Source organism: Suricata suricatta, chromosome 3, assembly GCF_006229205.1.
Source record: "Suricata suricatta isolate VVHF042 chromosome 3, meerkat_22Aug2017_6uvM2_HiC, whole genome shotgun sequence".
Lineage (NCBI taxonomy): Eukaryota > Metazoa > Chordata > Mammalia > Carnivora > Herpestidae > Suricata > Suricata suricatta.
In genome coordinates, this window is record NC_043702.1 from 82,807,179 (window position 1) to 82,827,957 (window position 20,779).

Here is a 20,779-nt window from a genome sequence, read left to right on the forward strand (position 1 = left end):
CCTTATCTACTTCATATAAATATACATATTTCAAACATATATTTCATATAATATAAATATGCTGAATATTTGCTTACTTGAATAAAATACAGATATTTATAGTCCCAGGTATTTGCTTTTCCTTTGCATTTACAGTTTCTTCTTTCCCAATCCCTGCCCTTCACACATAACTGAACTGGAAATTTTCTTCCATCTTTTAATGTTCATCTCAAATGTTACCTCCTTTAAAGCATTTCTGGATTTCTCAGGCCAGGTCTGAGGTTGCTTTTTTGCTTCTCTCATGGCATCCTGTGTATTTCCAGACATTCCCAGACCACTGCTATATGCAAATCCAAAAGGGAGGAAAGGAAAGGACTGACTCAGAGGGGTGCCCCCACACTATGCCTCACATGATGATGTCTTACATGGTGGAAGGAGGCTTTGAATGGATGGCTTTTAGGTGACCCTCAGACACAGGCAATGGAAAATTCAAATAACATTGAAACTCATAGATCTGTTGTGAGGCTCTAGTGCATATTTACACCCAGGTTCAAGTACTATCCTTTGTATTTTGGGGAGAGAAAAGGAGGAATGTGGTCAAAGATGGTTTTCCTATTCTTTTTTGCCTCAATGAGTGGGCTTTTGTTTTCTCATTAAATGGAAAACATTTTACTTTATTTTTAAGTGTATTTATTTATTTTGAGAGAGAGCATGCATGTGAGTGGGGGAGGGAAAGAGAGACTCCTAAGCAAGCTCAGTGCTGTCAGCACACCCCATGTGGGGGTCCATATCATGAACTGAGATCGTGGCCTGAGTGGAAATCAAGAGTTCCATGCTTGGGGTGCCTGGGTGGCTCTGTAGGTTAACAGTCCAACTTCAGCTCAGGTCATGATCTCACAGTTTGGGAGTTCAAGCCTCATGTCCGGCTCTGTGCTGACAGCTCAGCCTCAGATTCTGTGTGTCTCTCTCTCTGTCTGCTCTTCCCCTGCTTGGCACTCTGCCTCTCACAGTCTCTCTCAAAAATAAATGAACATTAAAAAAAAGAGTATGATGCCTAACTGATTGGGCCACCCAGACATCCCAAATGGAGAATATTTTAATCCCAACAACTACCTCGAATCTGCTTCCATCATTGGAATTAGGAGGCAGGCTCAAAAGCAGCACCTGTGACTGATTTCCATTTTTATCACGGACTCTCTACTGGTTCCAGCTTTGTCTCTGATTGGCTAATCAAGGGCAGGTGACCTCACTTTATGCTCCTCTGTCACCTGGTAAGCAAGTGTGGCCTGGGGCATTTTATGAACTATTGTATTTAGTGAGTCCCACATAGAGTGCGGAATCATAGGTGAGACCAAGAAAAAGGTATCTTAGAAAGTTACTGTGCCGGATAGGTTCTGTTGAATGACCTCAGGGCTTCATTTTTGGATCACCTTAATGACATTGTTTATATAGCATTTTGTACTTTTCATCTGTTTTTTTTTTCTCCCTGTGTCTACATTAGTTACTTTAAAAAAAAAGGCAATTATTTAAGTTGTGACCAAGGGAAGGAATTTAAAAAATGTTATTTGTGAAACTTAGATAGCTATGTAGAAGATTTTTATTTTTTTAAATACTTATTTATTTGTTTTGAGAAATAAAGCGAGCAGAGAGGGGCAGAGAAAGAGGCAGAGAGAAAATCCTAAGCAGGCTCCGTGCTCAGCATGGACTGTGATGCAGGGCTCGATCCTACAACCACGAGATCATGATCCGAGTGGAAACCAAGAGCTGGACGCTCAACTGACTGAGCCAGGTGCCCCAGCCATGTAGAAGATTTTTAAATTTTCATTTTACTCTATTAAAATAGGAAGTTTTAATTTTTAAAACACTAGCTTTCAAACATTTTCCCCTCGGTGATGTAAACTGGGAAGCATGTTCTTAGAATTTTTACATTGTTGGTTTGATGAGAAAGAAACAACAGGGCTAACAAGTCAATGTTTATAAAAAGCCTCATCTTAAAAAAGAAAAAAAGTATGAAAGACCTGGACACAGTGACTACCACCTTCAAATTCTTTTTCTATTACAGATGGACTATATTTAATATTTCTCTCTCCCAGATACTTCTTGAGTGCCTACTGTGTACAGTATATTCTGCTGGCTTTGACTTTTATAATTAGTTATCTAATGGTACCCTTATAATTAAAGTGATGTGTAAAATAGCAAAACATTGGGGATACTAACTAAATTACTTGTGGGGAGGTATTTCTTCAAATGGCATATTAAGCACCAAATTCAGGGAAGATTTCAAAGAACTGTCTTGGACTTGCCAAAACAAACATAGGAGAAATAATCAAAACACAGGGATAATCTCTATGAGAAGCGTAACAACAAAATGTCACAAATCAAATGATAGAACAGCTCAATAGAATATAGGATTCTGGGAAGGAAATTTAAAACAAATACTCATAAGCACCAAAAAATTTAGGTCTTATGACCAATTATAGAAAGACCGAATATTTAGGAGACACTTTATTTTGTGCTTGTTAATTTTAGCAGTCAATGTGACTCAGTAAAAATAGCAAGTTACTATATTTTTCCTTGTTAGCTTACTCGTTATTTGAGTACAAAATACCTTACTTTCCATGGTTGTCAGGAGTATTTTACTTGATTTACCAGGAGGCAGATATTGTTATTATTGTTGTTGTTATGATTGCTTTAACTATTTCTCTGTCATAATATTCAAGCCTAAATGATGGTAATATCTAAAAGCCATACTGTGCTTGCCTGTCGTTTGTTCCTCAGACTTGTGCCTGAGCTTTCTGTATCTGTTTGAGTAGTAGTCTTTCTGGCTTGACTAGTCAGAGTGTCCTTGTATGTGTGTAATCTTAGACAATACGGGTAGGTTAGAGTAATGATAGGACCTATATCCATTACCTTGGGCCTCTGGTCTTCAAACTTTATAATATTTAGAAATGAACTCCAGGGACTCATGAGTGGCATGAACTAAAGGGCAAAGAACATTCCAATATAAAATGATATGCTGCTGTTAAGGAATAGTCTACGATAGATTAATCATGAGGCGAATTATAAATATTTCACATACTAATTATATTAGTTTATGGAGATAAAACACCATATGAAGTGTTCCCAGCACAGTCAGCAAGTTAGATGTGCTTTGCATGTTAATTGACTTACTTCTTCAAGGCCAATGATCATGAATCCCTGAAGAAGACAAATTTTTATCATGATACTGTGCATTCCTGATGTTTGTCCCTGGCTGACACCTGCCTTTCCCCAAGAGTTCCTTTCCTTTGGATTGTGTCATGAGTCCCTGATATATTAGGATGGTGAAGCAGGGAACAGTGCCTGATGTATTATTAGAGACCCTAAGAAAAAGGAATGGGCTCAATAAAAAGTGACATCGAATAATGTATCCTAGAATTGTGTTAGGTGCTCAAGTAAGTTCTTTTGTTTGGGGACATGAGATACTTTCCAACTTGTTTTTTAATGGTAGGAGTAAATATCATATTGAACACTTGACTATATGGAGAGAATCGACCAGTTTGATTTTCTCAGTGCCATTGAGGTCATAAATGACTGATTGATTCATTAATTAATGTATTTATTTACTCACTTACTTGAAAATATTTTTTGAGCACCTGGTAGGATAAGGAACAAGGAAAATATGGGGCATGTCCTAAGAAAACTTAAAATCCAGAGTGGTAACTGTCATGTTAGGGAAGCTATAGAGTACTAAAGAAAAGAACAACAGATCTAATGTATCTTATCAAGGAATATATACTTTAATGAGAGAAAACAAGATAACATATGAAATATTGGAGAAACACGTAGAACAGATATGTAAAATTACATAACAAACCAAAGCCCGCGTTTGTAACAGACAGTTGGTGACCGGGTACTTTAGTTTAATTAAATCTCCACTGCGATTTCTTTCATTACTTTATTATTTGTTATCTTTAGTTACCTACTGTCACTCCACTTATATTCCAGACTTATAGAAACTGTCCCTTCATTTCTTCTCCATTCCAGCCACGAATTGTTTCTCCTCTTGTGTTAGGAAATGTCACCACTACCTATCTGCACAAGCTAGCAACTTTAAAGTTGCCCTTAGCCTGTTCCTCCAGTAACCCAATCAGATATTTCTGTTATCTTCATTGCTTTTGATATCAGCTGCTTCTGTCTGTCCCAGTGCCTGACCATGTGCTGGTTATTTCAGCAGGCTGACTCCTTTGTGTGACGTAGGGTGGCCTCCTTGATGGCATCTCTTCAGGAGATCCCTCACTGATGGTGATTAGCTTTCCACAGTTTGTCTAACAGTATAATCACTCAGTAAATATGTGATGAAAGAAGAGATGAGATAAAACCATTCAGGTTAGTACAGTTCTTCTTTATACCATGTGTATTTTTTTATTTCTCAAACACAGACTGTAATGAGAAGGACTGGGAACCACTGAGTCACATTCTAATCCTCGACAATTCAAAATCAGTGTGGAAAAACTGAAAAAAAAATAGAGGCTTTGGGTCCAGCTCAACTTGGATTTGAAACTCATCTTTGCCAATAAGCAACCGCTACTGCCTTAGCACTTAACCACACTTCTCATGCTTTAATTTCTTAATCAGTAAAATGGAAATAATAAGACAGAGCTCTTAGGATGATGATTAAATTAGACAATATATGTAAAATCTTGCATAATACATGGTTCCTTGTCTTTCTTTATAATATGATCACATGGCTGTTGGAGAGCCATGTTTTAAACCAATTGGTTTTATCTTTGAATCTAGAACAACCTCCTTTGTTTGGAGAGTGGTAGTGATGGTGATACTTTGATTCCTTATTCTCTCATTTTACTATCATTTTTCTCAGCCAATGAGCATTCACAACTCAGTTAAGGATAATGAGAAGAAATAAAGCCTTGTTAACATAATTATAAATGTACAGTGGATCCCCATATTGTTAATAGATAAAGTGTGAACTTGGCAAACTTCTTATGCTACACCTGGGTGCCTCTCGGTCTGATGAAAGACCGTTTTTTCTTTTATTTCTCCAAACCCTAACATTTAAGCAACTGTCCCTCTTCTCTGAATTCAAATAGCTAGTCCTGATCCTTCCAGAGCCAAGGTCTCAGGACCCATGCCTCTGTCAGTATTCTTCATAAACTTGACCCTTCCTGGTCTTCCATTGCTCTTAATTCTCTCTTCCGTCTCTGAACTCAGCCCTTAGTGCCTCTCCCTTTATTCACAATCATTCTTGCTCTGCTTTGTGACCTTTCTTGTACAGAACAGAGCTGTCATTTATCTTTTTTATTGTTATTTAGTGTTTCCTGTTTTATGGTTATTTTGCTTGTTATACTATCAGCTCTTTTGGAACAGGAATGCTATCAATACTTATTAGTTTGTCGAGACTTTAACAGTATTTTGATTAGTTGACTAATAGATTGTCTAAAACATATATATATATATACACACACACACGCATATATACACACACACATATATACACACATATATACATATACACATATACACACATATATATACACACACATATATGTGTATATATGTGTGTGTATATATATATATACACACACATATATGTGTATATATATGTGTATATATACATATACACATATACACACATATATATACATACACATATATGCGTGTGTGTATATAGATAGATAGATAGATAGATAGATAGATAGATAGATAGATATAAATGTTGTGAGTGGTTCTAATTCCCTTGTGTCTTACAAGGATACTCTTTATAGATTCTAGTCCTAGAATTGCCAAAAGTATTTGTGCACACAGTAACAATTCTAATTTATGTATAATATTTTCAACAGTAGACCCACCCAGCCTTCCTGTTTCTTCCTTTCTTGTTATCAACATAATTACTGGGTGTCTTTTATAGATAAGACATGATACCAAGGATTAAAAGACTTGAGAGGTAGCTTGAGTAATTTAAGAGACACTGAATTTAAGTGGCACCTTTAACTAAAAAAAACCCCATGTATGTATACAGTCTATCTCCTTAGGTGACCGTAAGGCAGGTCAGAGTGCTGATGATGGGGAGTGTCTAGGTGTTAAGAAACCTCTTGGAGATATTGTTCAGTGGCATGTCCCACCTACAGAGTTGATTCCCTGCCTTCTGGACAAGTGTTCTTTGCACAGTGTTCTCCTGGCCACCATGATAAGCACAGGAGAGGAACATTACATGGTGGAAGAAAACAGCAAAGCTGAGTGATTGCTTCATGGCCCCCTATGGGACAGCTTTTGGGAAACTGGATACCCTAACAGCCTGTAAAGTAACCATCACAAGAACCTGGAAATTAAATGACTATATTTCCTTTTCCTTTAGATAAGACTTCCATCTTGTATTTATTTCTAATTGTTCTAGCAAATGGAAACATTTTGCTATGCATGTTCTTGAAGGTTTTTGAAAATCCATAGCATTTAAACGTGCAGTAGAAATGGTCTAATTAAGATGAAGTAGCTGACAACTAAAGCACAGTGTGTGAAAATGAATTTTGCATATCAACGATTAATGAATATTAGAACTCGGTTATCATTCTACACAGGTTTTCCAAGTTAAAGAAATATATATTTAAGCCAAAGATTTTTGAAGGGTTTGGGAATAATTTTCATTTATGCATGTATGTGTTATTAAGCTCCTATTGTATTAAAACATTATCGCTACACTTTGGAAGTGACAAAGTGAAGGAAATGAATGCACTCCTCCCCTTCACTTCCTATACCCGGCTCATCAGCAAACCGTGATACAGGTCCCTTCTCACTTCTTTTCTATTTCCCTTACTGTTCTCCCATCTTCGAAGTGATTCCTTACAGTCTGTTTTCCATACAGTAGTTAGTGTAAAGTTTCCTGATATTAAAAATTAATAAACATTTAATAAAATACATAAACAAATGTCATAGAAATACAAGAGATTATACAAGACAATGTTTAAACTTTAGCAATATGTGAATATAAGAGTCACGTCCTGGTTGTAGATATTCTGACATACCGTATCATGAAATCATGAAATCTGCTAAAAATCAGATGTTTCAGAAATAATATTGAAAATAACAAGCTGAAATGAAGCAAGTTAAATTTTCATTCCTCAGTTGCACTAGCTAAATTTCCATAGCCGTAGGTAGCTAGTTGCTACTATATCGGACATACAGATACGACATTTCCATCATCACAGAAAACACTACATAACAGTCCTAGAGAGTCTTTATCAAGGAACAAGAATCAAAGTAAACAGCAAAGGAACAAAGAGTTTGGTAATGAGGGTAAGCAAGGAAAATGTAGACAAGGCATTTGCGTATTGAGCAGAGACACAACTGGAAGGATGGAATTTACTCCTTTGTCAAAGGCTTCCTGAAGCCCTGCAAGGAATTACTTAAGAATTTAACCCCAACTAGTAGCTGTGTTAAATTGTGTACTGTATCCCATTATGTGACAAATGTGCTAAATGGTTTTGGGGGGGTAGAAGGGGCCATTGAAAAGATTTCATGGAGAAAGATGGAGATAACCTAGTTCATGAAGGATTATTACTAGAATGCATGTGGTGGTGGTTGGAATCTTGAATGCCTGTTTTCTTTTCTCATTTGACTGCCATTCCATACCATTTACGGTATAAAAGTATGCATTTTGATAATAGCAGCCACGCTCTTACAGGACTGAGGTGTATTTCAGCATCTCTTTTTACACATAAAGAGAATACTGGCAAATAACCAGTTTATTCAAACTGCACCAGAAAAAAATAAAATCTCGAATCTTGAATTTCATTAAGTGGAGTTCTTTTAGATTCCTGAAGCAAATATGACTCAGACTGTAAATATAATGTGCACTGGAAACAGTGGAAACATGTGTATGGATACAATCCCAAATACACAGAACAGTGTTAACGTGCTTGTAGCACAGAGCCATTTTGGTTAGACGATTATAATAGCAGCTTACTTATACTTTTGGTGAGATGGTATAAGCTAATGATGTAGCCGTTAATTTGAATTTAGCAGACATTTTAAATATAGGTTTCTCTTACAGAGACAAAAGTTGCAATTTAAAGCTCTTTGGTGGTCTAAAAACAGCTTAATTCTGTAGTAGCATGGTAAGAAGTACTAATCCAGCTTATACAGTGATTGTAGTACGTCATGTTTGTGACAAGATTGCACAACTGCTTTCTCTGGTTTTTATGTTAATTTAAAAATATTAAACATAAAACCTTATAACATCTTCATGCTGAGATAAACTGTTCAATTTAACTTGCGCTCAAGCAGCAGCTGTCAGGAATGATCTTGTTCCTAGCGGTTTTTGCTGTCACCTCATGCCCTTTCCTGTCGAGACACGGTGTGGGGTGATAAAGCGCACCTTGTTAGGGTTGATTGCTTAAGTACTACCTGGGGCAAGATGAACAACGGAAGCCTAGGGGTTAGCTGCTGCGTGAGCGATGCCATTCATTGTATTATTGTTAACTTTGTTTTTTAATTGATGGAAGGGATAAAGTAAAAATTGCCTATGAATCTTATTTTGTGAGCATATTCACTACTTCTTTTTGGGTGTCATTAACTTAAATATTTGAGGAATTGCTTGTTGTCCACTTTAACTACTATTTTCAAGTGAAAAGCAAAAAGAAACGTTTTCCACGACAGAGATAATTTCCACAATTTAGAAGTAAAACTATTTCAAGATTGTTTATACAAATAAAATGATTTTCCTGTAAATGATTGGACAAAGTGAAGGAAGTAATGGCGTGGGAAGTCCCAAATGGTTAATATTACAAAAATCATGCCACTTTACTTCGGAAGGTATTACATGCTTTCATTTGGGAGGCTTTATTTGGAATGCTCAGCTTTAGATCTCGATTCCTTGATTATGGATTAGCTAGTAAATAGGGTAAAGGAGAGGAGAGGCATATGGTAGGAGCAGAGTGAAAGGCTCACCTTGGCTAAACATTTGCTGCAGATGGTCCATCCTGAGCATAATTCTCATGTAATAAATTAACAATTGGATTATGATTCGAAATACATATATGATGAGGGTGCCTGGGTGGCTCAGTTGGTTAACTGTCCAACTTTGGCTCAGGTCATGATCTCATGGTTTGTGGGTTTGAGTCCCATGTTGAGGTCTTTGCTGACAGCTCAAAGCCTAGAACCTGCTTTGGATTCTGTGACTCTACCCCTCTCCACCTCGCCCCTGTTCATGCTCTGTCTCTCTCTGTCTCTCAAAAATAAATAAACATTAAAAATCTAAAAATTTAAAAATTAAAAATGTTGAGTTCTTTATTTATGAAATATATTTTATCTTTATACTCACTGCCATTTAATGAATATTCTCTCATTTGTAGTTACATAAATGTATAACTAGATAAAATTTTGAAGACTAGATCAGTGAATTATAATATATCATTCATTTAGATTAATCAATTTTTAACATTTTATACATTTTAAAATATCTGTCTATGCAAATATATACTTATGAATATTTATTGTTATTAGTAGCCTTTTAAATGCACCATGTAAGAAGTAGTTGTAGACATCATGACCCTTCACATGTAAATAATTCAGTATGTGTCTCCTAAGAATAAGGTTATTCTCCTACATGACCATAATAAAATTAGTAGACGTAAGAAATTTAAGATTGATTAAAATTTATAGTCTTATATGGAATCCATATTTGAAGTTTCCCTATTGTCCTTATAATGTCCTTTATAACTGTCTTTTCTTCATCTAGTATCCAATCAAGAATCACATATTGTATTTTGTTTGGTGTCTCTTTATTTTCCTTTAATCTAGATTTTTTTTTCTTTATGACCTTGGCAGTTTTGGAGATTGAGCCCAGTTATTTTGCAGAATATTTGTCTGCAAATCTTGTTTCCTCATGTTCAGATTCACATCAGGCATTTTCGGCAGGAGAACTACACTGGTGATTGTATCTGTCTCAGTGTCTCACATTGGGAAATACATATCACTTGTCCTATTACTGTTCATACTAAGTTTGATCATGTGGGTAAATTGATATCTACCAAATTTCTCCATGAAGGTACCATTTTTTTTTTTTTTTGCAGTTAATTAGTAATGTGGGGGCTGCATTTAATGAATTTTTCGGCCTTCTGTGTGAAAAACATTGAGCTTGCTCAGGTCTTATGATTAAGAATGAATCATTGCTTGCTGTAGGATTGTATGGAGGGAGAGGGGATAGTACTTGATAATTAGATCCACAAGTCACCATCCATTTTATTTTGAGGAAAATACTGATTAATTGAGATTAATCTTTTATTGTTCTCTCTACTAAGTATTGGATTTGTAGATAAGCAAATATCTTCATATTTCAGAATTTCCCATTTAAGTTTTAGAAAGGCTTATTCTTTGTGGTGTGGTAATATTTTTGGACAAAATAAAGCATTTTTTAATCACAATTTTTCTAGGAGCTTTAGTTGAATACAAATAGACAATTAAAAAAAATATGTCTCCTTTGTAAGATTTTTTTACTTCAAAGCATTAGACCATAATATTAATACAGCCATGTGGCTTTAAAGAGAGACCGTCGACTTTTTTTGTCTTTATGTGCCTTTTTTCATTCATGAAAAATTCCTATTTATGATATATACACTTATCATGTAATCATTCTTCCTATGTGAAAGGCTAGTGCTGCAGATCATATAAACACCTGAAGTTAGCCATTTGGCTTGTCTGCAAGGGAAAATTTATGGTGGTTGTAATCATGGTAATAACAAGTATGATATTTTGTATTTATTAAGCACACAAAAAATCATTTGCAGTGTTTAAGTGGTCCACAACCAATTCATATCCATGGCATAATGAAAAGTACTTCAGGCTTTAGAGGACCAGGAGTCTGCTTTGCCACTTTCTACCAGTGTGATTCTACCAGTAAACACAAAACTCTTAACCTTCTTGAACCTCATTTTTTTAGAATGGGAACTAAAGCTGTAAGGGTCAAGTGATGCTACATTATGTTATAAAGGTGGCATTCCATCAAAATTGTGCCATCTAAATGTCCTCAGCTGTTCAGGGACTGTAATTTGTCCCTCATTTGTGTCCATATGTGGTAGGCACCTCGTTAGTGAAACATTTCCAGGATGTCCTAGATGGTTATTATTTCTTTCTTGTTTACTTCTCTTAATTCTTTGTTTATGTCACTATTGCAGGCAGCATTTATCCTGGTGGGCTGTCTTGGTTCATCTTCTCTGTTCTTTCTGGTTAGACTCTGACACACAGTAGGCATTTAGTAAATGTTTGTGGAACGAATAAATAAACAGACACTGTGTTTTATATATAAACATGATAGGTAAGTTTTCAGTTCCTTTTTTCCTCAAGATGAGGAACAGCTTTCTTCTTCTTCTTTTTATATTTACGTTTTATATAAGGGGTTTTATAGATCATACATTATGGATTGTACATCTGGTGCCATTAGCAGTCCAGTAATGGAGAATAAAATATTTTTAAAAACACACAAATATTGTAGGACAGTTGAAAAAAGGGGGAGGTGGCTGATAGGGACAGTGAAAAAATAAGCCAAGAGAAAAAGACCACACTCAGTAAGTCTATTGCATAAATCAAAAGGGTTTATGTCGTAACAGGAACCTGTGCCATTCCTGCTCGTCTATTGAATTTCAGTAGTTGGTTGCATAAAGAAGTAAAGTGTAATGAAACTGGCAAGCAAAGTATTCCCCAGTCAGCCTTATCTTTGTTCCATTTGTCCTTCAGATAGAGCTTTTCTTGCCTTTTTCAATAAAATCCGTCCGGCTTTTTTTTTTTTTTTTTTTTTTTTTGCATCCTTCTGTAACTGAGCTGAGAAGACCAATGAGATTCAGGGCTTTTATAGTTCTTAGGAGCTGCTTTTTAAGAGATCAAAACTTAGAATGCTGCTACATGGTATTAAGGTTTAACTATTGATGTATCCCTATGGGGGATATGTTTTTCTTGGGGCAGGAAGAAGGAATAGGGGAGGAAGGGGGAGGATGACCACTTCACTCATACTTGGGACAGTAAACTTTAATTTCTTTGTTTCCTAGGATCCTCTTTGCAAGCTCGGTCCTGAACCTGACGGAACTGACTGCCCTTCGGCCTGACCTTGGGAAATTGAAAAAGATCCTGTACTTCCATGAGAACCAGTTGGTATATCCTGTCAAGAAATGTCAGGAGAGGGATTTCCAATATGGATACAACCAAATTCTCTCATGGTGGGTATAGATTGTATCATTATATTTAATCCTTTGCCACATTTTTCTTCATAGATGGTTAGCTTTTAATTCTAAAGACCTACTGTAAACTTTTATAAAAAAAAAATCTTGAAATAGGTGCATAAGTGTAAACATACCTTCCACGGTAGTAACTGCTTGTGCCTTTGCCATATATAAACAGCTAACCTTTGCCATATATATATGTGAACAGCTAACCCTTTTATGAAATACACATATGTAACAAACTAATGATATATTGAACTAGTTATCTATTTTTACAACATTCAAAATAGAATCAAAGTGTTGACAAGAGACCCTCTTCACCCCTTGATTCCACCCTGTGTTGTAGATGGGGTACTTTTAGAAAAGAGCAGTTAGTCAATTCTCAGCCATTCTCATTGACCAACCACTTTCCATATATCAAGCTGAAATCAAAACAGAAATTTATAGAGGAATAAGTAATAGAGCAAGGGGTTTTTGTCCTTTTTTTTTTTAATTGTTTGTAAGAGAAAACTATGGAAAATGAATCTTTAGGTGTTTTTTTTTTCTTCCCTTCATTGAGTCTTCTGAAATCGCACAGCCTTAAAATACCATGACATTTCAAAGGTGATGGTCCTTCTCTGTTGTTACTTCAACAAAGTGTATCTCTTGAAGCTTAGTTAATGAAAGAAGTTAATAACAACTCTGAAAAGGCTTTGCTAGTGGATCCTATTCGCATAACTGCAACAATCAAATAGAACCAGCTTGGCAGTGATAGGGTACCTCCTACCTTTTTAAATAGTTATTAGCAGTTGGGATTGATGATGTGTTTAAACAGACTTCCAACTCCTACGAACATATTCCATAGTTTAGTTGACATAGGAAAACAACTATATGGTAATATTTCTGTGTTTTGAGCATTTCATAGACGTTTTCCCGCAATCATTTTTACAAGCTGCTTCAATTGTGAAGTAGCAGCGCTATCAAAATAGAGTGGAACTGCTTCACATCAAATGTCTCATAAAAAAGCAACCGTTTTAAAATTTCATGATAAAATTAAAATACTTTATTTCATATTGAAACAGAGAAGGGAAATATGTTTTAAAAACAAAAATAAAATCATTTTGTGCTTTATCAATATGGAAAACATTTGTAATATTCTTTTGATTTCTTGAATTAGCGTCATTCTTTTCCTGAGATAGTGTGTGTTTATTACCCTTGAGAAATAACTGGGGAAAAAAATTAAGTCTATTTTTCCCTTTATGGGTGGCTTTAAAGTTAATGGAAGTTACACCCACTCATATCAGAGAGGAAATGCATGAAAAGAATATTTCTGTAGACCATCTTGGATACTTAATTTAGCATAGACTGGGTCCTTAAGAATCTAAGTAGTTGGGCTGCATGCCCTAGGAGGGCAGATATCTATAAAAAATTTTAGCTCCCTGCCCCTCATCTCTCTGTTTTATAAAGAATTGTTTTTGCTCAAAAGGAATGAGACTATAAAGGCTCCAGTGTGATTTTCCAGCATTGCTCTTCTTAAGAGGGTAAACCGATCGACAAGCTCGGAGAGAAAGAAGTAGATTCGATCATCGGTGGGCCTCTTAATGAGAAAAAAATGGTTCACGGTTGTCCAGAGGAAAAATAAGAGTGTCAGGAAGCAGTCCTGTCTCAGATTCTCTTTGAAAAGTATGACTCTTGCTTCCTCAAATGTTTCTTTAGTTTTCTTGCTGACTTCTGCTTTTGTTGGCACTGTTGGATTTCTTTCTTGACCATGTGGCAGTTAAAGACTTTAGAGGTGACTGACATAAGCACTCACCTTAAATGGAGGTTTCAGTAACCCTCTGACTTATGAACACATGTCGTAACAGTATATTATGACCTGTGGGTCGCTATTACAATATGTGACATATGGCGAAAACAGACTAGCTGTAAAACATCCTTCAACTTTTGGTATATTATTATATTGGCTTCCTTATTGCTTGGTGTTGTGTCAGCACTTCTTTGACATTCTTTTGTATTATCTGTGCTGTTATCACCCCTACCCCCAAATTTCCACTAGGTTGCAACTAAAAAAAAAAATACTTGTATGGAAAAGCAGTTTTGGGGGGGAGGCACAAAGGTGGCAGTACAACATTCCCTTTGTCGGGTTTCTTCCCCCGCTGTGCATTAATGATTGGAACTTTGGCTGTCCTCAGTAAACCGAAGGACTGGCTATGGTATTCCTATTCTCTAAGCTCTGCTTATTTGTTTGTGTTTTGCAGTCTTGTGGACTTATGTTTGCAGTCTTGTGGGCTTTTTAGTTTTCTTGATTGTCATTTTTAGGGTGAAATAAAATTAACTGTTGTTTGAGCTTATATACCTTCTCACTAAAATATTTATATGCATTTGGCTGAGATCCAGTGGCACTGTGACCCTGAATCACTGCTCAAAGCAAAAATCTTTTCTTAAATCAGAAACAATTGTTTATGAAATCAGTTTTTTGACTCATAAGGGGAACATACTACATATTCAGGTTTTATCTGGCTTGCCCCTGGTTATCATTCATGTTCATTGGTTTTCAAGAAAATGTTCTGAAGATGGCTGACATATCTATGACACTAAAATTTGTTTTCATGTTTCCTTATAATAATGTTTTTTAGATTATTTTTATTTAAAAAATGTTAAAGGGAGGAACACAATATATCCATCAAAAGTAATAGCTAATATAATATTTATTTCATTTAATTATGAAGGTTTGTGGTATCGTGGCCCTTTTTCTTTGTCCACGCCAAATATAATAGTGAAATAAGTTATTTGTAGAGATACCTCATTTAATTCTTCCTGTACAGTTCCAGAGCTTTAAAAAACCTAATGGTTTCTTGAAGCAAGGAGATGAAATAGACTTTAACCATGTGTTTCAAGGTATGCTCTTGTGGGAAAATAGCTTTACCTGAACTCATCTCCATGAAGGTAGTGAAAGGGACGGGAGGTGTTCTCCTGTGCGTAGTGTGTGTAAGACGATGTATATCACTGACACAGAAACCCAACGTGGATATTTAGGCCACAAAGGAAAAGGTCTTTCTGTACTTACTGTTGATAATATAAAAGTCCTGGCATTGCAGAAAAATAACCTTTGTTAGAGGCCTCATAAGATCCCAGTAAATTATTTGATTCCTCTCCTGCCTTTCTTTCCTGACGCCAGAGATCTAACCACCATGATACAATGCGACTGAAACAAACTTATCTGTTAGAAGCATTTTAGTAAATACTGCAGGAAGTGCCAAGTTCTTTGGAAGCCCAGGGACTTCCAAAGTATAAACTCTGATGAGCACAGAGGTCTTGGGCTTATAAAAAAAATAGCTGTGAATGAGTGTGAGTTCATCATTTGCATTTATCCTTTTCCTTTACAGTCTGGTGGCTGATGTGGTGGTATTCAACTCAGTTTTTAACATGGAGTCATTTCTCACCTCTATTGGAAAATTTATGAAGCTGATTCCTGATCACAGACCCAAGGATCTGGAAAGCATCATCAGACCCAAGTCCCAAGTTATTTACTTTCCCATCAGGTTTCCTGATGTGAACAGGTCAGTATGTTTGACTCTGTTTTCAATATTGTGTCATAAATTATTCCCCAAATGTATAGAAATTGGTGGTGTTCTTGCCAATCTTAACTTTTCAGCGCAAGCATGGTTAATTGGAGAATCGAGTTCTATTTCACCATGCTGTGATTTACAAACATTTTAAATAATCATGTGTCTAACCTATCACTGAATGGTTAGTTCTGATATTGAGTTCGTCCTTTCTTTTCTGTTATTTATTGGTTTCCCAAAGAAAGCTACTTTGGCTTTTTAACACTTACTGTTTTGTTTATTTGTTGTTTTGTTACAGAAGTCATTCATCGTTAAGCATATTTCTCAACCTTTGCATTCAGCTTATGCCCATGGGCTTGTGTGTATATAGCAAACTGTTCTAAGTCAATCAGTGTTAAATTGCACTGCTTGGGTCACTTTCATTTCCCGTGATATTTCTTTTCTTTTTTTCCTTTTTCCATTTTTTAAATTTATATTATCTTAATAAAGATTTAGGTCTTCTATATTAAGTTGCAAATATACTTAATTGCCATTTCTCTTTCTCTGTTACTAAGGACATTTTTTATTACCCCTGTTGCTAGGCCCACCCTGAATTCACAGTGGATGATGTGGCTCAAAGGGAACATTCTCAAATTCCTTTTCACTTCTGATTAAACCTAGCAAAGCGATTTTTATTACCACTAGGAGTATTTCTCCCATGTGAACAGAAAGTTTACTTCAGTGGGACTCATACTAGCTGGGGATGCTGCTATTTGTAACTGCTGATATCCTTAAAAAGAGTTCAGGGACAGCTGTTTGTTCCCCATCCCTGAAATGAAATCAGGAAACAATTTAATGTCTGTGCATGTCATGCAGGAGGTCAGCGCTACTCTCTACATTCTACATTTACTGAGTTCACCCACATTTGCTGTGGGATCAGTAGTCTTCATCAGCACTCTTAATGCTGATTTGTGTGAGGGTTTTACTAGTTAATGTTTCATTGAAGAAGAATCTGCCTAGTACGAAAGCAAGTTAGTGAGTCATAAAATTTAAGTTATACAACCTTACCCAATTTTTACTTTATGGAGTTCAGAAAACAGAGGCTCAGAAAAGCAGGAGACTGGCTTGCACTCACACTGCTGATTATTGTCACAGACTGGAGTAAAGTTTAGACCCTATGACTTTTGATTCAATTTTCTGTTTACTGGTCAAGCTTCCTATCACCAAAGGTCATTTGTCAAAAACATTTAATCATTTATTTGCAGAGTTGACAACTACCAGGCAAAGTAAAACTAAGATCAAATTTGATTTTCAGTTGTATATGTAGATGTATAAATATGTTTATACATATATAATTGTTATATTTGTATATTTATATATGTAATATGTGGGATGAGAGAATTTCAACTTTTGGAAAATATAATTGTTATACTTTAGATCTATGATGAGCTAAAACTCAGTTTATATTTTAGTGCACATTTTAAAAATATGAACATTATTTTTTGACATGTTTTTAAGCATTTCATATAATATATACTCAAAATGTACATCTTTAAGTGAGTAGGTGATTATACTACATCTTAATTATTACCACTATAGAATTCCAAATAAATAATACATTTTAAAATTTATTCGCATCTGATATATTCCTACAACATCGTATGCTTAATACACCTGTGGCAATTGAATAGTTTATTAATTTGGACTCTATTACCATAAATAAATCTAGCTAAATGGAAGAAGGTTAAGAAATATTGTGGCCAAGATAACATTCATAAGCAAGGTCTTAGCCCAGAGTGTTATTTGAATTATTTTCAAATGGTAATTTGCTTTATCCAACCCAAACTCATATAGTGTAAGTAAGTGATTATTTGCATGAATGACAATCATTCTAATGCCCGCAGTCTTAAAAGAGTATTATTTTGTTGAGATGTTGAAAAATATTTAGTAATTCCAAAGGCAACATAACCCAGATGATGAAAAAAACGAAACTTTTGAATGCTCTTATCTTTCTCCCTATACAAATATCGTTTGGTTATGGCAAAATAAATTTAAGATACAATTAAATTATTAATACAATGTGCTATAGTAGTGTATACTATAATAGATATTAACCAGAGAAAGGGAAGAGCCATATTTCAGCAAAAAATATGAGGGTTTATACAGTTGATAATAGTTACAATTCAGAGCATGTCGGTCACAAGTAGGACTGGGCTTTGTGGCAGCAGCTCTTACCTCTTGCCCTCCTCACCCCTCACCGTCTCATTCTCGAAGACCAGAAAAATAGTAGCAAGAAGGAATATCACTTGAAACTATCATTATATGTGTTAAGCATTTGGGGTTGGGTAAATTCTTAAGCACTGTAGGTCGGCATACATACATACATACATACATACATACATACATAACATGTGTTTAGGTCTTGGCTGCCACTTACTAGCTCAGTGACCTATGCAAGTAAATGAGCCTGAGCTCAGGTTCTCTAATGATTATGATTATATTGACTTCATCACTGCATGGGCATTGTGTAGTGACTAAAGGAAATAATCCATATGTGAAAGGCCTAGCATAGTGCCTGGTATGTAATAGCCCCTTTAGTAAAGCCCAACTCATCTTATTAATTAACCCACTCCCATTGTCATGTAACCTAGCACATTTATTGCCACCTGAATATAAAGGACTGACTTCCTCTCTGCCCTCTCTTAATCAGCATATGAAAATAGAGAACTTTGCCAAGGAGCAGTCTAATATAAGTAGAGAGGTTCATTTATTATTCTCTTTATCAGCCTGACTCAGTCTTTGGGCCTCAGAAGACCCTACCATCCACTGATGGGGCCAGTCCCTTACTTTGGGATGCTTTTCTTGTCCCAGTTTTCCTCCTTCTTTCTTGAACTTAACCTCCATATTTGATGATCTTACCTGCTGTCTTGCATATACTCTCAATTTTTTTGTACTCCTCCTTGAATTTGATTGGAAGAACATCTAGCTGTACTGATTAGTCTACTCTCAGTTCATATGGTCCCTGTGAGCTACCAGGCAAGCAGACCACATTTCTCATCCTATAGATAACTAATCATGCACGTTTCTTTCTTTATATACTGCTGATACCAAAACATCTTGTCTTCATTCTCAGATTACAACTGAGAAAATAGACGCAGTTGGCAGAGAATTTCTATTTGGTGTCACCACTGTGTCTCCCCATCCCTGTGCTTCTGGTGCATGTTCTCCTTCTTCACACCTGTTGTTGTATGGGTTTTTTTTTTTTAATTTTTTCTTAATGTTTGTTTATTTTTGAGAGAGAGAGAGAGAGACAGAATTCGAGTAAGGGAGGGGTAGCATAAGAGGGAGACAAAAAACAAATAAGAGAGACAGAGTCTAAAGCAGTCTCCAGACTCAGCTGTCAGCACAGAGCCTGATGTGGGGCTTGAACACATGAATTGTGAGACCATGACCTGAGATGAAGTTGGACGCTTAACAGACTGAGCCACCCAGGCGCTCCACTTCACACCTGTTAATATGGATGAACTGACTTTGCTTTGGTGTAAGGTTTTGTCCCCACTTTTTGCCAGAGGTCATCCTTCTTGCATACCTATGACGACTGTCTTAGCAATTTGTCCTTCTTTGTTCTGCATCATCAGTTCTCCTGTCTTCAGGATCATTACTATTAGCATAAGACAAGTGCTATTAGTTTTACATCTTAAAAAAAAATCTTTCTTGATTCCACTTCTCCCTTCAGCAACTGCCTGTTTTCTTTATTTCTGTTAGTAGCAAAACCTCCTGAAAGAGTTGTTTACACTTGCTTCCAATTTTATTCCTACTGTTCTCACTTATAGCTACTCCACTGAAATTGCTTTTGTCAAGGTACCAATGACTTCCATGCGTCTCTAAATCCTGTGGTCAATTCTCAGTGCTCATCTTACTTGACATATCAGTGGCATGTGATATACTATGACACATTCTTCAGTTGACTGCTAGGACACACAGGTTGCTACCTCTCAGGCTTCTTGCTGGTTTCTCATCATTACCCTGGCTTTGAACTTTAGACTGGCTATTGGCACTCTTAACACTTACAGGGCTGGTGGAAGAATAGCCCAGGATTCAAGAGAGGAGGAAAAAAAGTCATAAGGTGAGCACTGAAAGAATTATCCTCTGGAGCAAGGAAAGAGGACTTTAAGGAGATGGTCAGTACTGAATTCAGAGAACTAAGGTTAAATAAAGTGATGACTAAAAGGTATCCTTGAATTTGACAATTAAAAGGTCAGTGGTACTCGTATCCTGCCTTCTGTTAACTCACAAACGACTTTTTTATATGTTCTTTCTGACAGCCAGAGAAAGTTAGGTTTCAAGTCTCGATGAGATTGATCTCCTTTCCTGCTTCTCTCTCTCTCTCTCTCACACACACACACACACACACACACACACACACACACACACAGATTCTGCTCCTTACTTTATGGATAGAAGCACCAGAGACGTTAAGTGTCTCCTGGTAACCACACAGCCAGATAGAGACAGAGCAAGAACTGGAACTCATATCTCACAATCTCCCTCCCATGCTCAGCCCACCACTTATTGTGAATGCAATTTCAAGAGGTCTTGATTATCTGATTTTTCAGCTGACAGCAGATTAGCAGCATCAAATTGGGGGTGCGATAAAGGCAGGCTCACTGACAGCAGTAAAAAGTGACAGCTGACTGACAGTTCGACAACAAGGGAGGAGAGAGATAAACTATTTAAAAAAAATATATGAGACGTGAAAAAGCGCAGCAGCCTGGAGCCATTCTATGGCAGGGCAGACGACTGTGCACACTGAAGAACCCTGCAGACATTTCTCCATGATTGTACAGCTTGTACATCAAAAGGACGACTGTGATTTATTAAAAGAGATTAAATGGTAGCCAGTAAATTCTGCTTAAGAATGTAGGGAAATGCATAACCCACTTTTGGCAGAAATGATAAATAACAGCAAATGAAGCTAAACATCATGCCTTACTCTAGGATGTGAATGAGCCATATTCACCTAAAGGAAGATAGTAAACATCTAAACCCTTCCTGAGCAGTTGTAATATC

The 20,779-nt window shown here is 36.2% G+C and overlaps 1 protein-coding gene across 2 annotated transcripts in view; it reads left to right on the plus strand.

Moving 5' to 3' along the window:
* Nucleotides 1–20,779, plus strand: part of GTDC1 (glycosyltransferase like domain containing 1) — a 303,609-nt gene that overhangs the window by 78,683 nt on the left and 204,147 nt on the right. For both annotated transcript variants that reach the window (XM_029934635.1, XM_029934634.1), the window contains exons 4-5: nucleotides 12,015–12,182; nucleotides 15,551–15,724. In XM_029934635.1, the coding sequence (XP_029790495.1) occupies nucleotides 12,015–12,182; nucleotides 15,551–15,724 (342 nt within the window). The remainder of the gene's footprint in view (nucleotides 1–12,014; nucleotides 12,183–15,550; nucleotides 15,725–20,779) is intronic.